The 16890-nt window shown below is 36.2% G+C and overlaps 1 protein-coding gene across 4 annotated transcripts in view; it reads right to left on the bottom strand.

Annotated features, from left to right (window-relative positions):
- Window positions 1–16890, bottom strand: part of LOC105484603 (phospholipase A2 group IVA) — a 164253-nt gene that overhangs the window by 20849 nt on the left and 126514 nt on the right. For all 4 annotated transcript variants that reach the window (XM_071077332.1, XM_011746427.2, XM_011746428.3 and 1 more), the window contains 3 exons: window positions 16347–16418; window positions 10719–10961; window positions 2282–2466 (listed from right to left, as the gene is read on the bottom strand). In XM_071077332.1, the coding sequence (XP_070933433.1) occupies window positions 2282–2466; window positions 10719–10961; window positions 16347–16418 (500 nt within the window). The remainder of the gene's footprint in view (window positions 1–2281; window positions 2467–10718; window positions 10962–16346; window positions 16419–16890) is intronic.

Genomic DNA, 16890 nt, shown 5'->3' with positions numbered 1-16890 from the left:
CAATTTCATGAAGTCATTTGTCTGCTGAAATCCTCCACTGATTCTCTATTTTCTATTGTCCTATCTTAAACTCTCTCCTTAAGCCTTTCTAAGGCAGCTGAATATCTGTCGCTTCTAATCAGATCACTCCAGCCCCTTAGATGTGCTCATTGCCATCTCTGTGCTGTTTTCACCCTATTTCATTTGTTACCCTGTTCATTAACTCCAGTATGCACCAATCTATTCTTATATTTATCCCCTATAATACACATACTTATGTAAACTTGTATGAATGACTATTTAATAGTAAGTTTCTCAATTTCCCTCCAAGTGGCTCTTGTGAACAAAAGTCTTTGCCCCAAAAAATCCCAAAATGTTATGGGAGATCAGGAACCATATTTTCCCACTAACTGCTGCACACAGCACACCACACAGAAAATAGTTCATGAACAGCGTGCACAAAGGAGGCAGCTGGTAAAGGGTAAGAAATTCTCATTCTGTAGCTTTGGAGCTACATTTCTTAACTAACACTTCCCCAGCCAGGTCGTGGACTGTGCTCGTTCCACAGATTATTTGATTTGTTGATAAGATTTTATCTCATTGATACTTGCTTCTTTGTCTGAATACCTTTACTAGCTCAAAAATGAAGTATGAAAGCACTTTGAACACATAAGGTTTTCTATATATTTAAGAGTTATTATTATAACCATTATTGCTCTTGAGAGCAGTTTAATCATCATATGATAGAGAAAAAAACAGATACGCTGTCAGAGGACCTGGGCTATTACTGATTGCACCTGGTTGGGAGATCATGAACTGTTCCATTTAATCACTATGAATTGCCACTTCTTAATCTATAAAATCAAAATAATAACTCCATCTTTCATACATCATTTTATTTATTCACCTACAAAAAAATCCTATATACTCATATTTTGGCCAGCACCTCCATGACAGTTAGGACCAAATGATTAAAACAAAATAAACACAGACAGAGAACAGAGTTCTAGTCACAAAGAGTTCACAGACAGTGAAAGCAATATATATGTAAGCAAAAACATACAATAAAAATTATACTATGATAATTGCTGTATTTGAAGAATTGACTGAGTCCTATGCACTTTAGCCATATGGGTGGAAGTCAAGAAAGATAACACTTGAGTTGTGTCTAAAGAATGTTTGGAGTATTCCAGGCAGGGGGAACAAAGCGTATTTATTTGAGGGTGAGGCCAAAGTACGGTCCAGCAATCTTTCCATATTGCCACATTCACAAGCTTTTCTCATTTCTTCACAGAGGCGGACTTTTATTCACCCCACATGCCTGACTCCACTACCTCCATATTTTTATCCTCTCAAGTTAACCTTGACTCCCAATACCTACAAAACTTCGAAGTCATCACATGAGTACTTCCTTCACTTCCTTTTTCCAAACCTAATGATAAATCTTTATCTGCTGCCATTTTCCCCTAGCGTGGACATTTCAATACTGTTCCCCACTTGTGTCCTTGATTCCTTTCCCACTTCCCACCCTTACATCCTTCCCAGAGATGTGACTTCATCCTATATCTCATCTCTCCTCTCTTCAGTAATACCTTCATTAACAACTAGCCATCAGTATGTAAACATGCTTGTCTCTTCTATTAACAACCCACCCCCGACCACCCACACACACAATTTTCCTCTTCCCCACATCCTCTTACAGCCTCTTACAGATACAGTCCATCTCCTTCCCTCAACAATCTACAGAATTCTTTTTTTTTTTTTTTTTTTTTTTTTAACTCCCACTCATCTCTCAAACCACTCTGGTCTGATTTCTGCCTTCACAGCCCTATTGAAACTGGCCTCGTCCAGTTCACCAAAAAACCTCCTTGTTGTTACATATCTTCAATTTTCGTAATACTACACACTTCCTTTGTTCTCCTCCTTTCCCCTTGATAGCATTCTTTAAAGTACTATTTATGTCCACTTATCTTCTCAGGGTATATCCTCTCCATGCATTGTTTTAATGATCATTTACTTGCTAACTCCCAAATCTCAGCCTCATTTCCTTCCTAAACTTCAGACCCACTGTATTATTCTTGTCCTGCTCAGGACTCTGACCTTTATTGAGCTCATTAGAATCATTTAAAAGTTTCTTTAAGCAGGAGACTGATTGAATCATGTTTGCATTTTAGAACTATTACTCATAAAGATGTAGAAAATCATTAAAGGAATAAGAAACTGGAGTCAAAGGGACTAAGAGATCTATAAGGCAAGCAAGAGAATGTGGTAGAGAATGGAATGCTACATTAGGTATTCTTACCTTGAACGGAGGACTAGAGTCACTTGGCCTTGCAGAAAAGTCAAAGGAGATGATGAGATCAACCCCTCTCTGAGGTCTCAGTATCAAGGGATACGGCAGGTTAAAGGTGAGCCCACTGTCCACTACATGAATCTTTTTACTTTTGACATCCAGAGGTTCATATATTCGCTCAAATTCATCAGGATCTTAAAAACATAAAAGAAAAACAAGAATGAATTAAATGATCATTCATCAGTATTTATCATCTAAAAATGTTGGTTTCGGCCGGGCGCGGTGGCTCAAGCCTGTAATCCCAGCACTTTGGGAGGCCGAGACGGGCAGATCATGAGGTCGGGAGATCGAGACCATCCTGGCTAACACGGTGAAACCCCGTCTCTACTAAAAAAAAATACAAAAAACTAGCCGGGCGAGGTGGTGGGCGCCTGTAGTCCCAGCTACTCGGGAGGCTGAGGCAGGAGAATGGCGTGAACCCAGGAGGCGGAGTTTGCAGTGAGCTGAGATCCGGCCACTGCACTCCAGCCTGGGCGACAGAGTGAGACTCCGTCTCAAAAAAAAAAAAAAAATAAAATAAAAAATATAAAAAAAATAAAAATGTTGGTTTCAAATTTGAAAGAATTTCATATGATTAGGCCCTCAGGCTTTGGAGACAAATAGAGCTGGGCATGCTAAATACAACTTTAGCAATTGTAATTATTACCCTTAAGTCTTAGTTTCCTCATCTGTAACATCAGGATTATCAAATAAGGCTGCTGCGAGGATTTATGGGGACAATGCATGGAAAGCACTTAGTTCAGGTCCTGGTATTAACTCTAAGCTATGACCACTTTAATAGTATTATCTTACATTACGTAGGTCTTTACAGGTTTCTCAACATTTCCTCATGCATAGTCTTGTTTAATTCTTATAACAGACAGGTGAGGCAGAGGACATCTGTAAATGGAGGGTGAAGCGAATGAAGAGTCACCTCGAAGGTGGCATAGCTGGGAGGTGGCAGACTCTGTATCGTTCCCAGGCTGCCTCTCTTGGGGTTGAGTGTGCATTCCATCACAAGGTGAGAGTCCAAGGAAATCATCCAGCCAACACACCCAGCAAATATATGTTGTCTACTACCATTCAGATATGATTCCAGATGCTGAACAAGATAGATACATGCTCTGCTCTGATAGAGCTCATATTGCGAGTACACCGCCAATAAGTAAATAAATGTATTAAGAGGGCAGTTCATAAAGTGATAAATGCAATGAAGAAAATGAGCAAGGACACTATAATAAGGAGTAACTTCAGGTAGATGGTCAATGGAGATGCCTCTGAGAAGAAAACCTTACAAGGAAATAAGAATAATGATGTGGAACAGACCATCTAAAGATTGGGAGGGTGGGATCCAGAAGTTACCAGGGAGAGCGAGGAGCTAGAGCAAGGGTCCCAAGGCAGAATCAGGCTGGGTGTGTTTGAGGACAGCAAGGAGCCTGCAGTCTGAGGACAGTATGGGAGGAGAACAGATGAGATGGCAAGGATTCTGAAGAAAAAGAGGACCTACAGATCATTAATTTTATGAAAAAATAATACTGATAACACACTACACTTCACATTTATGTGTGGTGCTCCTAATTCACTTGCCAGGAAAATAAAACATGACCAGAATTGAACTGGTTTGAATTGAACTGGATAAAATGCCATGCAGCTGTTGTGCTCTGTTCCCTTGTCCACACTCTTGTTTCCTCCTGCTGTTAGGAAGAAGGCTGGCAAAGCCCAAGAGGGAGGCCTATGATGTAGAATAAAGTGAAGATGGTCACACCAGATATGAATAAGGATCTCTGACTTAATGCCTATGTACATACATACATGCTCAGCACACAGTAGGAAACTAGTGTATGTTAGTTTCCCTCCATATGTTTCTAAATAAGAATAATACTGTAATTCTCCTATAGTCAGTTTTACTTATTACATTTTAAGAGCATGAAATGAAAAAGGAAAGCAAATCTTTAAATTCTTCCTGTCCAATTAAATCCATAATCCTCATTATAAACAAAGGTTGAAGTAAAAACACCAATGAGACAGTCATAATATTTTATTCAATGTAAAGTGAAAAAATAAGACTTTGGTATAGTTATTAATACTTTAAAGAAACATTAATATCCTTCTAACATTCTACAGTTAACAAAGTCATCTGTTTCCTCACATCTGTTAAAAATTCCCATTTCTAAAATACTGAATAACAAATAAATGTTACAAATGCTTACTAGTGATGCTTATAAATAAAGAAGAATAAATTTTATGTCTGAGGCAATTCATACTGCCCAGAATAGGCAAGCAAAGAGGAAAGGTGTGAATAACTGTCTTGAATAAAACTAAATATGCTAAAAATAAAGCTATTTTTAAAGATGAGGATAAGGTAATATGGCTAAATAATAAAGGCTGGCTGTGTCCAAGGCTAACTTATAGGGCAATAAGGAGAGAGAAGAGAAATAGTTCTTTAAATAATTATCTGTAGATCAATTCTGTTTTCTTAATAAGTATATATAAACAGTAGTGAGAATGCACTTTGCCATCAGCCAAGATACTAGACTATCTATTACAGAACCTGGAATGTAAAGATGTAAGAAATATATAAAGAGACTGTTGAGCCCAATTTTAATATTTATTCCTCTGAAGTTTTTAGGTTAACAATTATATATGTGAACATCTTAAAGGTAAAAATAGTGAGTCTTTGGCTTAAATTCATTTTTAAATATTTTACTAAAAAGTTATAATTCATTAGTTGGTTACTGATATTTCTCTTAATGGTGACTTCATTTATTCTGAGTCTATTATGTATCAGAAATTTCATATGTAAGATTTATTATTCTTATACAACTTTTACAAAGGAGACAGCCATTTTAAAGATAAGAAAACAATCTTACAAAGGAGGTAGCCATCTTAAAGATAAGGAAACTGAGGCTCACAGAGGTAAAATAAATTGTCTATTTTCAAACAGATTCAAAAGATTCCAAGCCAGGTTCACAAGGTCTAAGCCCTAAGCACGGTGTCCCACTATTACTTTAGAAAGTGGCATGACTAACTAAGAGGATACTACCAAAAACTGGTAGTATCCTTTTATCCTTTCTTAAATCCAAGAGTGAGGGCATTTGAGAGAAAAATCATGTGGACCAATTCCCAGCTTCAGTTTGTAGCTAAACACCATTGTTCCCACCTTCCAGATAAACTGATGGTGAGTAGTGTTCCTTTTATTGTTTGTTTTATTTTATTTTTAAAACAATTTTTATTTTGTAGATAATAATTGTGTATATTTATGGGGTACAATGTGATGTTTCGTTACATGCATACATTGTGGATCAAATCAAGCTAACTAACATATTCATGACATCAAATATTTATCGCTTCTTTTTGGTAAGAACATCTAAATCCTGTCTTTTAACTATTTTGAAATATACATTATTATTAACTGTAGGCGCCATGCTGTGCAATAGACACCCAGAACTTATTCCTCCTCTCTCACTGACACTTTGTACCCTTTGAGCAAGGTTGCCTCTTTCTCCATCTACTGCCTCCGCCCCAAATCCCCCCCAGCTTCTAGTAATCCTCATCCTATTTTCTACTTCTGAGTTCAACTCTTTTAGATTACGCATAACAGTGAGATCATGTAGTGTCTGTCTCATTTCACTTAGTATAATATCCACTAAGTTCATCCATGTCGCAAAAAACAACAACAAAAAAAACAAGCCAAACCAGAAAGTAGTGTTTCCTAACTGTGTTGCAAAAAGCATAGTTATGCAAGATATAAACTGATGTCTCATATACAAAATAAGAGTGCCATGATTAAATAAGGTCATGTCTTGAGAAAGACAAAATTCAACAACTTAAAGTACTAGCCAATTACATTGCGCATTCCCTATTCTCCTTCCTATGGCTCCCACTGACAGCACTTTGTATGAAAATGCTAACCAGTCCTCCAAATAACTCCATAACATGGGTACCATTGTTATTTTTATTTTGTAAGTAAATTGAGGCTTATGCTAAGTGACTGCCTAAGATGGCCTGCTAGTAAAGGATCCAACTGAGATTCAAATACAAGCCAGTCTCCTTTTAAAGTACTATCCTTAAGCAGCTTTAAGTAGGACTTAAACTCATTATGGTATCTCATTGTATCTGAAGAGGGAGATCAAGTTGTAAATTTTCCCAAATTTATTTGAACTGGAACCCAATTTATTGTATAACATCTACTAAAATGTCATAGAGCATTGGATAAATGCCACTACGGAAGAATATTCTCCCATAATTTAAAACATACAAGGTTTCTAAACTTGTGAATTAATGGGGTTATCCAATGGTTGTGAAAACATAACTCTGTTTTAGAATTATGTAACATTTCCTTAAAGCAGATCAGCTTTGGATATTTGTAGTGGCCATTTTATAAATACATCACACAGATTCAGTGTACAAATATTTGGATGTCTGTATTTTGAACTCTAGCCTAAATTAACTCATGTCTTTATTTCTTATTTCCAGATGGTGTGTGTCACAGTAAGTAGGATAAACACAAAAGTAAACAGGAAAGGAGTCATATAACTAATAACAAGTTCTCCAAAATTTGTTTCTACAGGTACACAACTATTTTGCAGTAAACACATGAGGGAAATGTTATCATACTATAATTTCTTCTGTTTTCAAAATACAGTCGGCAAGGTGAAGTAGTAGGCAGAAAAATAGTGCACCTTTACTGATTTTAGGTTGAGAGATTGCTTTAATTCCAAAACATCCAAGTTTTAATTTATATAAACAAAATCATCATAGGGTAAACAAATGTAACATTTTTCCAACGAATATCTAGATTAGATAGAAATCTTTTTTTTTTTTTTTTTTTTTTTTTTGCATGGGGGTTGCAAAATTTAAAAAGAAATGTGCTTAATTAATGTTTTAAATAAATTGTGGATAAAAATTCAGTTGGCATTCTTTAAAACAGGAATTTTAAGGAAGACCTTATGAAACAAAATGATCACAATTTATGATAAATGTTTTAACTTTTCATTCCAAACATACGATTATTCTAAAAATTGGAAACAACCAGAGGGAAGTAAGCCAGATCTATCTTTGTAAGGACTTTTTCTGAAAAAGCACTACTTAATTCAGTAAATTCAGTCTAAAATGAAATTATTTTTAGCAATATTGGCCTGTAAATCATAAAGTTGAATGAATCTGTGAACTGACTGAACTGACTAAAGTTTTTACTGAAATTAATGCCCCATATATATTTTTTCAATTGAATACATAAAAATGAATAAAATGTAATTTAAATGAAATACACACTATGAAATAAAATTTAAAGTTCTTTCCAAACATCATTAATTTAAAATAATTTTAGCTTCAAACATTTTCAGGTATCTCAAAAAAATTGGTTTATATAATGCCATATTTGGGGATGATTGATAGTTTATATTTCCTTATGTTGTTTCATGAAAACTGTCTATAACTCTTCTTTCAAAGGGCATGAAATGAACAAAGGAGTAGACAAGGTGGTGTACAACTATTATTCTCCAAATGCAAACACCCACAATAAACTCATATTCTTTTTTGCTTGTTTGTTTTTTGTTTTTGAGATGGAGTCTGGCTCTGTCGCCCAGGCTGGAGTGCAGAACCAAGCACATTGTAAGTACTCAGTAAGCCTAAGTGAATGAAAGAATGAACAAAAGACAGAAGGAAGATGAAAATGCAAAATAATTTAAAAGGAAGAGGCATACGTCCTAAAGTTGCCAAATTTAGCTAACAAAATACAGGATGCCTGGTTTAATTTGAATTTCAGATAATCAACAAATAATTATTTAGTGTATGTCCTAAATGCTGCAAGAATTATATATAAATTATTCATATACATATTTAAAATTAAAATCTAACTGGGTATTCTGTATTTTATCTGGTAATCCCAACACCACCAAATCTACATAAAATATTGCACAACTACCAGGAAGTTGTTAAAATGTGGAGTGTAGACCACGTGCTGTGAAAACTACATAAGGAGCTGGTGCAATCCAAATAGTAACGTAAAACAAATAGAATAAAGTATACACAAAGAAAACTTCCATTTTTACATAAGCAAGTGGATGACTAAGAAAACCAAGGGCTAAGGGGAATGGTGTGTGTCCAAGGGAAGGGCTTGGAAGCAATGTTAAAAAGCTTGTGTCCCAATCTCAGCTCTGTTGAGAAATTTTGAGCAAAAATGACAGAATTATCTTCTTTGTTCTTCCCTTTCTGTAGAGTAAAATAACTGAAGATTCCCTATATATCGACGTGCTCTATGAATTTGTAGTTTTTTTAAGCTCATCATCATTCATCCATAAAGCACGTTTCTAGAAGAGACACATTGAATTGGTATTGCGATGACAATAAACATAGTTATGTGACTAAACAAGAAAAATAATGTCACTGAATGTATAGTTAAGTGTATTTTTATTTGGGATGAATTTAAAAATAGATACTGACTTTATAACAATTAGAATTTCATTATAGTTAATATAATAGTTAATATACTATATAACATAGTGAATCCTGTTGGGATTACTGGCATATAATCAGACATACCTCATATCCTAGAGTTTGATGCCATAAACATAACACAAAATATAATGAGTTTGCATTAATCTTGTTTAAACAACAGAGGTCATTTTTGCTTCTGCAATTCCTTTTAAGGGGTCAAGCAACAAATAGAAACAACAATACCAAAACAACAACAAAATCCAAAGCTATATCCTAAATTTCACAAGTATGTTCTAGGTATGATGCTGAAACAAAAGGCAGTAGAAAGTGTTTTTGGAAATATCCCATTTAAGTTTTTACTGCATCTAATCAAAATGTCCTTGGCCATAAAGGATTGAGGAATGACATTTGGACATTAAGGAAAAGATGATGGTGTGGCAAAATAGAAAAATTTAAGATGACAGAATTATCACCAAAAAATTATTGTGTATTGATTGGTCACCAAAGCAAATTTAACTTTAAATCTATAACAGGCATGGAACTGAAGACCAAAGGGGATTATTCTTGAGGATCTGGCTAAGTGACAAACCTGAAAGTGACAAGGTTCTTGCTGGGCAGCTTTAAGAAAGTTACCTAACCTTTCTGAGAACTGGAGAGACAGTTCCAATAGCCTAGTGAACACTACAGGCTGGCTTACTCAAACCCTGTGTTGCACTAGGGAGTCACGCTAAGGAATGTGTTTGCCGGATTCCCTTGCAGCTCCAGTTCTACTGAGACCTGGCCTCTGCCACAGATGAACACTCACATAAAATCTGAAAAAGAAAATGAGAGAGAAGCTACATTTCCGCTATTTCTCCTGCCAAGCACAGTTGCCAAGACATTTGTGGGGATGATTCTGAAGTGGTTTTTGAATCATTCCCGAAAGCTCAGCCTAAAGCTTGCTCCCAGAAGGTTTGGAACAATTTTATAAGCACCCAATTCCCTTCTTTAAATCCCTCTCAGAAAATAGGAAATAGTTTCCAAATTTCTGCAACTGAACTGTGAGCAGTACAGAGAAGATCTAAAGTCTCCCTCAATATTTTTTTTTATTTTTTATTTTCTATTTTTTGAGACAGAGCTTTACTTTGTGGCCCAGGCTGGAGTGCAGTGGCGCAATCTTGGCTCACTACAATGTCTGCCTCCCAGGTTCAAGCAGTTCTCGTGTTTCAGCCTCCTGAGTAGCTGGGATCACAGGGGTGCACCACCATGAACAGCTGCCTTTTATTTTATTTTATTTTATTTTTGTATTTTTTTAGTAGAGACAGGGTTTCACCATGTTGCCCAGGCTGGTCTCGAACTCTTGAGCTCGGGTAATCTGCCCGTTTCCGCCTCCCAAAGTGCTAGGATTACAGGAGTGAGCCACTGCTCCCCAGCCGTCCTCCTCAATATTTTAATGAAAATTTTCTATACTGACATGTCTAGGCCATTTCCTATCCAATATAAATTTTTCTTAAAAAAAAAAAATCCAGGCCAGGTACAGTGACTCACACCTGTAGTCCCAGCACATTGGGAGGCCAAAGTAGGAGGATCACTTGAGCCCAGGAGTTTGAGACCAGCTTGAGCAACACGGCAAAAACCTGTCTCTACAAAAACTACAAAAGTTAGCTGGGTATGGTGGTGTGCACCTGTAGTCCCAGCTACTCAGGAAGCTGAGGCAGGAGGATTGCTTCAGGTCGGAATTTAAGGATGCAGTGAGCCATGATTGTGCCACTGTACTCCAGCCTGGGCGACTAGGTGAGACCCTGTCTCAAAAATACAAACAAACAACAAAAAATAACCCTAGTCATTTGAAGCCCTTCACACATTAAATGCAGGTTGTAATAACTGAGAATACATGAGTAAATGTTAACAATAATTAAAATGCTTCTCTCCAGAGAAGGAATAAAGATCTCCGGCCTTAGCTCCTACTGATGATATTTTGTGCACTTACCTGCTACAGCTGCATCCAGTTCATCATCATCAAAGGAGTCCTGTGTGGCAAAGTCACTCAAAGGAGACAGTGGATAAGATGTATTGAGATTCAAGCCCAGCATGAAGTTGTGTACCTTCCCAGCACGTCCTTCTCTGGTATTGAATAAAGCTGAATCACTCACGAAGGCCATTATCATACGATGAATCCAACTTGCTTGATTATCACTTTGATAGTCCCTTCCAGCATCTTCATTTTCAGTGCCTGGAGAAAAAGAAAAGGTCACTATACAGACTCCAAAATGCATGTTTAAAAAGGGATCTTTGGGCCAGGCAAGGTGGCTCATGCCTGTAATCCCAGCACTTTGGGAGTCCAAGGCAGGCGAATCATGAGGTCGAGAGATAGAGACCATCCTGGCCAACAAGGTGAAATCCCATCTCTACTAAAAATACAAAAATTAGCTGGGCATGGTGGCAAGCACCTGTAGTCCCAGCTACTCAGGAGGCTGAGGCAGGAGAATCGCCTGAACCCGGAGGAGTCCAGGTGAGCCAATCACTTGAGGAGGAGGTTGCAGTGAGCCGATATCGCACCACTGCACTCCAGCCTGGCAACAGAGCAAGACTCTGTCTGACCAAAAAAATAAAAAATAAAAAAAAGGGATCTTCTCTGGATAATTAAATGTTAAAATTAACAATGAAGCTCTATGTTTGGTTTAACATGTTTATTTGCCTAGATTAATATTGCAGTTAATCATTTTTGTTCTTAAGTTGTTCTTAGTTCACCTTTTACCTATAGTGCATGTAAAGGGTGTATTCTTGCCAGTGCCACTTGGTCTATGCTCAGATTCCCGAGTAAATTTCGCTCATTTTCCCCCTTTCCTTCTTTCCTGAATTGTTTTCTTCCTTTTCTCTGGCTTCAAGTGCATGCACTTGCATGCACACATATAACTTACACACAGAAAATCCACAGTGGTTAGTTCTATCCTCTACATTTCTTAAGTTACCTTAAGAAATTTTATCCTGTTTAACAAACATTCAGGATTTCTGTAAAATGAGGAGTAAGAGCTAAAGGATTCAACATATATTTGCTACTAAATAAACACCCTTATGACCTATTGATCTTATGACCTGTCATTTCATCCTTGTTTATAAAGTTTGGGGATTTAAAAGCCTTTAATTTAAACAAATGCCTAAACATTTTAAAATTCAGCAATCACCCCAAAGAAGCAGTTTTAAATGGCTTTTTCCTTAAAACCTATGCATACATCATTTCTCCTGGGAAACTATGTTGTATGGTCATTTATAGCATTGGCTCCAGAATCAGACTCCTTGAATGCCAACCCTCTCTCCAGTATTTGCTAGTTACTTTCCCCTTCTCTTCCTTCATTTCCTCATTGATGAACCTCCTAAAGTTGTGAGAATTAACTGTGTTTATGCATCTATGTAATGTTCTTAGAAAAGTGCCTGGCTCATATTAAATTCTTAATAAACACTAGCTAGTAGCAGAAACAGTTGTAGCAGCAGCAGCAGAAGCATCATCATCATCAATCTTATTTATTCATAATCAAAATCAAAGAACAATTTATGGTAGTGTATAACTTCACCTGCCTAAACCTCATTTTTTCTGATTTCTGGGAACCCTGTATGTAAATATTCACGCATTTATAAAACTGTGTGTGTATGTGTGTGTGGCTCTGTGTGTGTGTGTGTGTTGAGATAAAGAGAAAAAAAAGAGATTCTATAGTCAGCTTCATAATATCCAATAAATATAAACTAAACATACATAAAACCATCATAAGTAAATATTTTTTATTATACTTTAAGTTCTAGGGTACATGTGCACAACATGCAGGTTTGATACATAGGTAACACATGTGTCATGTTGGTTTGCTGCACCCATCAACTCATCATTTCCATTAGGTATTTCTCCTAATGCTATTCCTCCACCAGTGCCTCACCCCCCACAACAGACCCCAGTGTGTGCTGTTCCCCGCCCTGTGTCCAAGTGTTCTATTGTTCAATTCCCACCTATGAATGAAAACATACGGTGTTTGGTTTTCTGTCTTTGTGATAGTTTGCTGAGAATGATCGTTTCCAGCTTCATGTATGTCCCTGCAAAGGACACGAACTCATCCTTTTTTATGGCTGCATAGTATTCCATGGTATATAAGTGCCACATTTTCTTAATCCAGTCTATCACTGATGGACATTTGGGTTGGTTCCAAGTCTTTGCTATTGTGAATAGTGCCACAATAAACATACGTGTGCATGTGTCTTTATAGTAGCATGATTTATAATCCTTATCTTCACAGTTATTTGTTTAACTGAGCTGAGTATATGAAGAGATCTTTCATTCAGTAACCAATCCAGATGACTATATAGTCACCAAAAACAAATACACTATTTTCTACTCCTACACTTTTCTAATGCCAAACAGGGCAAAAAATGTCTTTTACTAGAACAATCCAGGCTTTAAAGTGAATGACTTCTATCTCCAGTTACACAGGATATAAATGAGATACACAATTATTTCCAAAGATTTTGGGGCTATGGCTTCTTACTTTTCTTCTTATTATCCAATAAGCCCCCACTTCCATACCAGGATACCTTTGATAATGGCATCACTTGTAGGACAAAACCAACAGTCAACATATAAATGATACTTATTGCTTACTGGTCATAACAGTAATAGTACATTTCCATTTGCATCACCCTTTACAACTTAAAGCCCTTTTGTCTGCATTTGCTAATTTAATGACTGCAATGATTCTGTGAGAGAAGGTAATGGCTCCAGGATAGGTTTGAAGAAACTAAAGATGAAAATACCTAAAACTTTGCTCAAAATCATTTGACTACACATGAAAGAGTCTCAGGACAATAAAAGGATAAGCCACAGATTGAAATAAATTATTTGCAACGGACATATTTGATTAAAAACATGTAATACAAAACATACAAAGAACACTTAAAACTCAATAATAAGAAAACAACCCCAAACCAAAAATGGGCCAAAGGCCTGAACTGATACCTCATCAAAAAATATATACAGATGGCAAATATGCATATGAGAAGAGGCTTCAAGTTAAATATCATTTGAGAAATGCAAAGTAAAACAATAAAAAGATACTACTGCATACCTGTTAGAATGACCAATATCCAAAGCATAGATAATACCAAATGTTTAAAAGATGTGGAGCAACAAGAACTCTCATTCATGGCTGGTAGGGAATGCAAAATGGTACAGCCACTTTGGAAGACCGTTTGACAGTTTCTTACAAAACTAAATATACTATTACCATATGATCCACAATTGTGCTCCATCGTATTCACCCAAATAAATTGAAAAATCTATGTCTACACCAAACTGTGAACATAGATTTTTCTAGCAGTTTTATCCATAATGTCCAAAACTTGAAAGCAAAGTTCAAGTTTTCTAAGTTCACCTTCTTCAGTAGGTGAATGAATAACTAAATGGTGGCACAACCAGACAGTGGAATATTATTCAGTGCTTAAAAAAAATAATAAGCTATGAAGCCAAGAAAAAACATAGAGGGACTTTAAATGTCCACTACTAAGTGAAAGATCTGAAAAGTCTACATCATTGTTTGATTCTGACTATAAGACATTCTGGAAAAGGCAAAGCAATAGAGAGAGAGTAAAATGATTAGTGCTTGTTAGGGGTAGGGGGAGTGGGGGACAGGCAGGAGACAGGATTTTTAGAGCAGTGAAACTAGTGTGTGTGTGACATGTATAATGATGAATATATGTCATTACATATTTGTCAAAACCCATAGAATATATACCAACAGTTGAGTCCTAATGTAAACTATGGATTTTGACTGATAATAATGTCAACTTAAGTTCATCAGTTGTCACAAATGTACCACTCTGGTGTGGAATGTTTATAGTGGGGGAGGTGATGGGGAGATGGAAGGTAGACAGGGGACATATGACATATGGTAATTCTATACTTTGGGCTCAGTTTTGCTTTGAGCCTAAAACTGCTCTAAAAACTCTATGTAAAAGAGAAAATATAAATACTAAGAGCCGAAAAGAAAACCTTAACCACATACTAAATAGCATGCTGAAAGCAAGGCTGTTCCTAAAACCAAAGCAGCCATATTCAACGGTCCTTGAATTTCTCAGTCTTAAGACTCAGCTAGTACTGTAGGGGTTATCAAATGTACTGACCATCTATAGAAATACTTAATAATGGAGAAACTGTTATTCTATCTCCTCGGTAGCCCCTAAATCAATACACAAATAATTCTAGCGATGCTAGGCATATGATATCTATCCCCTTTACAATGGCTAGCTTCCTTCATTAAAAGGAAATTCAAAACAAACAGAACTTCAACAACTAAAATATATATATCAATTTTAAATTTTAAAAATGAAGGAGCCAGGATGAAGACTTGCTTCCTTCCAGGCCAGGGTTCTTTTGGGGTTCCTGAGTAATGATCAGGGCTGCTGGCCATTATTTGATTAGGCAGATCATGGGCTGCATAACGCAGCAGGACAGGGGGGCAAATCAGGGCTGAACCCAGCTTGCACTCATCTAGCCAAGCCTTGTGCCCAGGTGAAAGCGTTGGCTGCCCAGGGAAGGAATTATCTTTTTTAATGTTTGCAAGGCACCACACACTAGCCACGCCATGGCCTTGTGCAGCTACATTCTCCAGAGAAGGCAGCTTTTCTCTAATTCACACAGACACAGCTTCTGAGGAAGTAACAGCTCAGCTATGAAAAAAGAATTTTAATTTTAGTAATAATTAAGCAAGGATAAAACAGGCTCTTCCATGCCTAGTGGAATTAATTAAGTTTTGGACCAGAAAGCATCTAATATCTTCTAAAATCTAGATGATCATATTGAAACTGTAATAGGACAGATACATCCAGTTCTTATAAAGTCTTCTGTTTGTTTTCTTTTCTTTTTGTTTTTGTTTGTTTGTTGGCTCTTTTTAAACTATTTTTATAAAGAGCTATCTCAAAACACTGTGTCAAAATAATCTATTTTACCACAAAACATTCAAAACAAATATGACCTTCATACTTGTTGCCAGTCTGATCCTCACGTTATCTCTGCCCCAAGTCCATCATCGACTATCATGATCCACACCAAACTGAAAACTACCTTGCCAAAATGTAAAAGGGCTCATTTATACTACCGAATAATATACGCAACAAGTTCTTGATACTTTCAGCCCGCTTCATCACCAATCCCTTCTCAAGAAAGGGGGTGTAGCCAGTGGAATAAGGGTCAGAAATGGAGTGAGAATACAATTTTTCATGTTACTTAATAACAGAATTCTAGAAGACAAAATTTTAATTTTTAAAGCTATCTAAAAAGGTTCCCAAATCACAGTAACCATGCTGAGAAGCCCAGTGCTCTATCTACCATCTCAGATCTGTTCATTTGTTCAACTTATAGTGTTCTTAAGGTATTAAAACAAAACGAATTAGGGATATATATGTGCCGCCTACTTTGTTAGACATGCAACATGCAATCCTCTCTCTCAATAGAAAACTACAATTTTATCACTTCCGTGTCTGAAGTGGAGATTACCATCAGCATCTTGAGTGAGAAAATCAGACAAAGTGTTCATATCCTTTCCTCATGGATCTCGGCCAGAGAAGTTCCTGGCTCACTCACCTTTGGGTTCGTGTGATTCATCATCACTGTCCGAACTATCATTACTCACAATATGCTTTGTTGTAATATTTTCTGTGAAAAGAAAACAAAAAAATTGAAGCACTTCAGGTGTCAAAATTAACAATTAAATGTATTATAAAGAAGTAATCTGAGCAAAACCACAGAGTGAGATCTACTAGCTCTACTAGTATAAATTTAAATCCATTTAATAATTCTAGATTTATTAGATTTAATTATGTTTTCAGATTTCTCACTGGAAATAAAACTTCCTGGCACATGAAAAATTAGTTTATATTTATTAATTCATGATTTAAAGAGGATAATTTTTATGTTTATCATAATTCTGAAAAAAATAACAACTTGATTATAGGAAGCTCCTTGTTATACCAAAAAATATGCCTTTTTCTTTATTAGATATTTGTAAGTGGTGTTTATGAAGATAAAGGATAAAACTAAAATCTACAGGTGAGTTACAAAACAGCTTTCTTAAAATGAATGAAAGATACTAACATAAATTATCTTTTGACTTTCAATAATATTTAAA

Source organism: Macaca nemestrina, chromosome 1, assembly GCF_043159975.1.
Source record: "Macaca nemestrina isolate mMacNem1 chromosome 1, mMacNem.hap1, whole genome shotgun sequence".
Taxonomy (NCBI): Eukaryota; Metazoa; Chordata; class Mammalia; order Primates; family Cercopithecidae; genus Macaca; species Macaca nemestrina.
The sequence above is the reverse complement of the archived record's forward strand: the minus strand, read 5'-3'. Positions and strand labels throughout refer to the sequence as shown.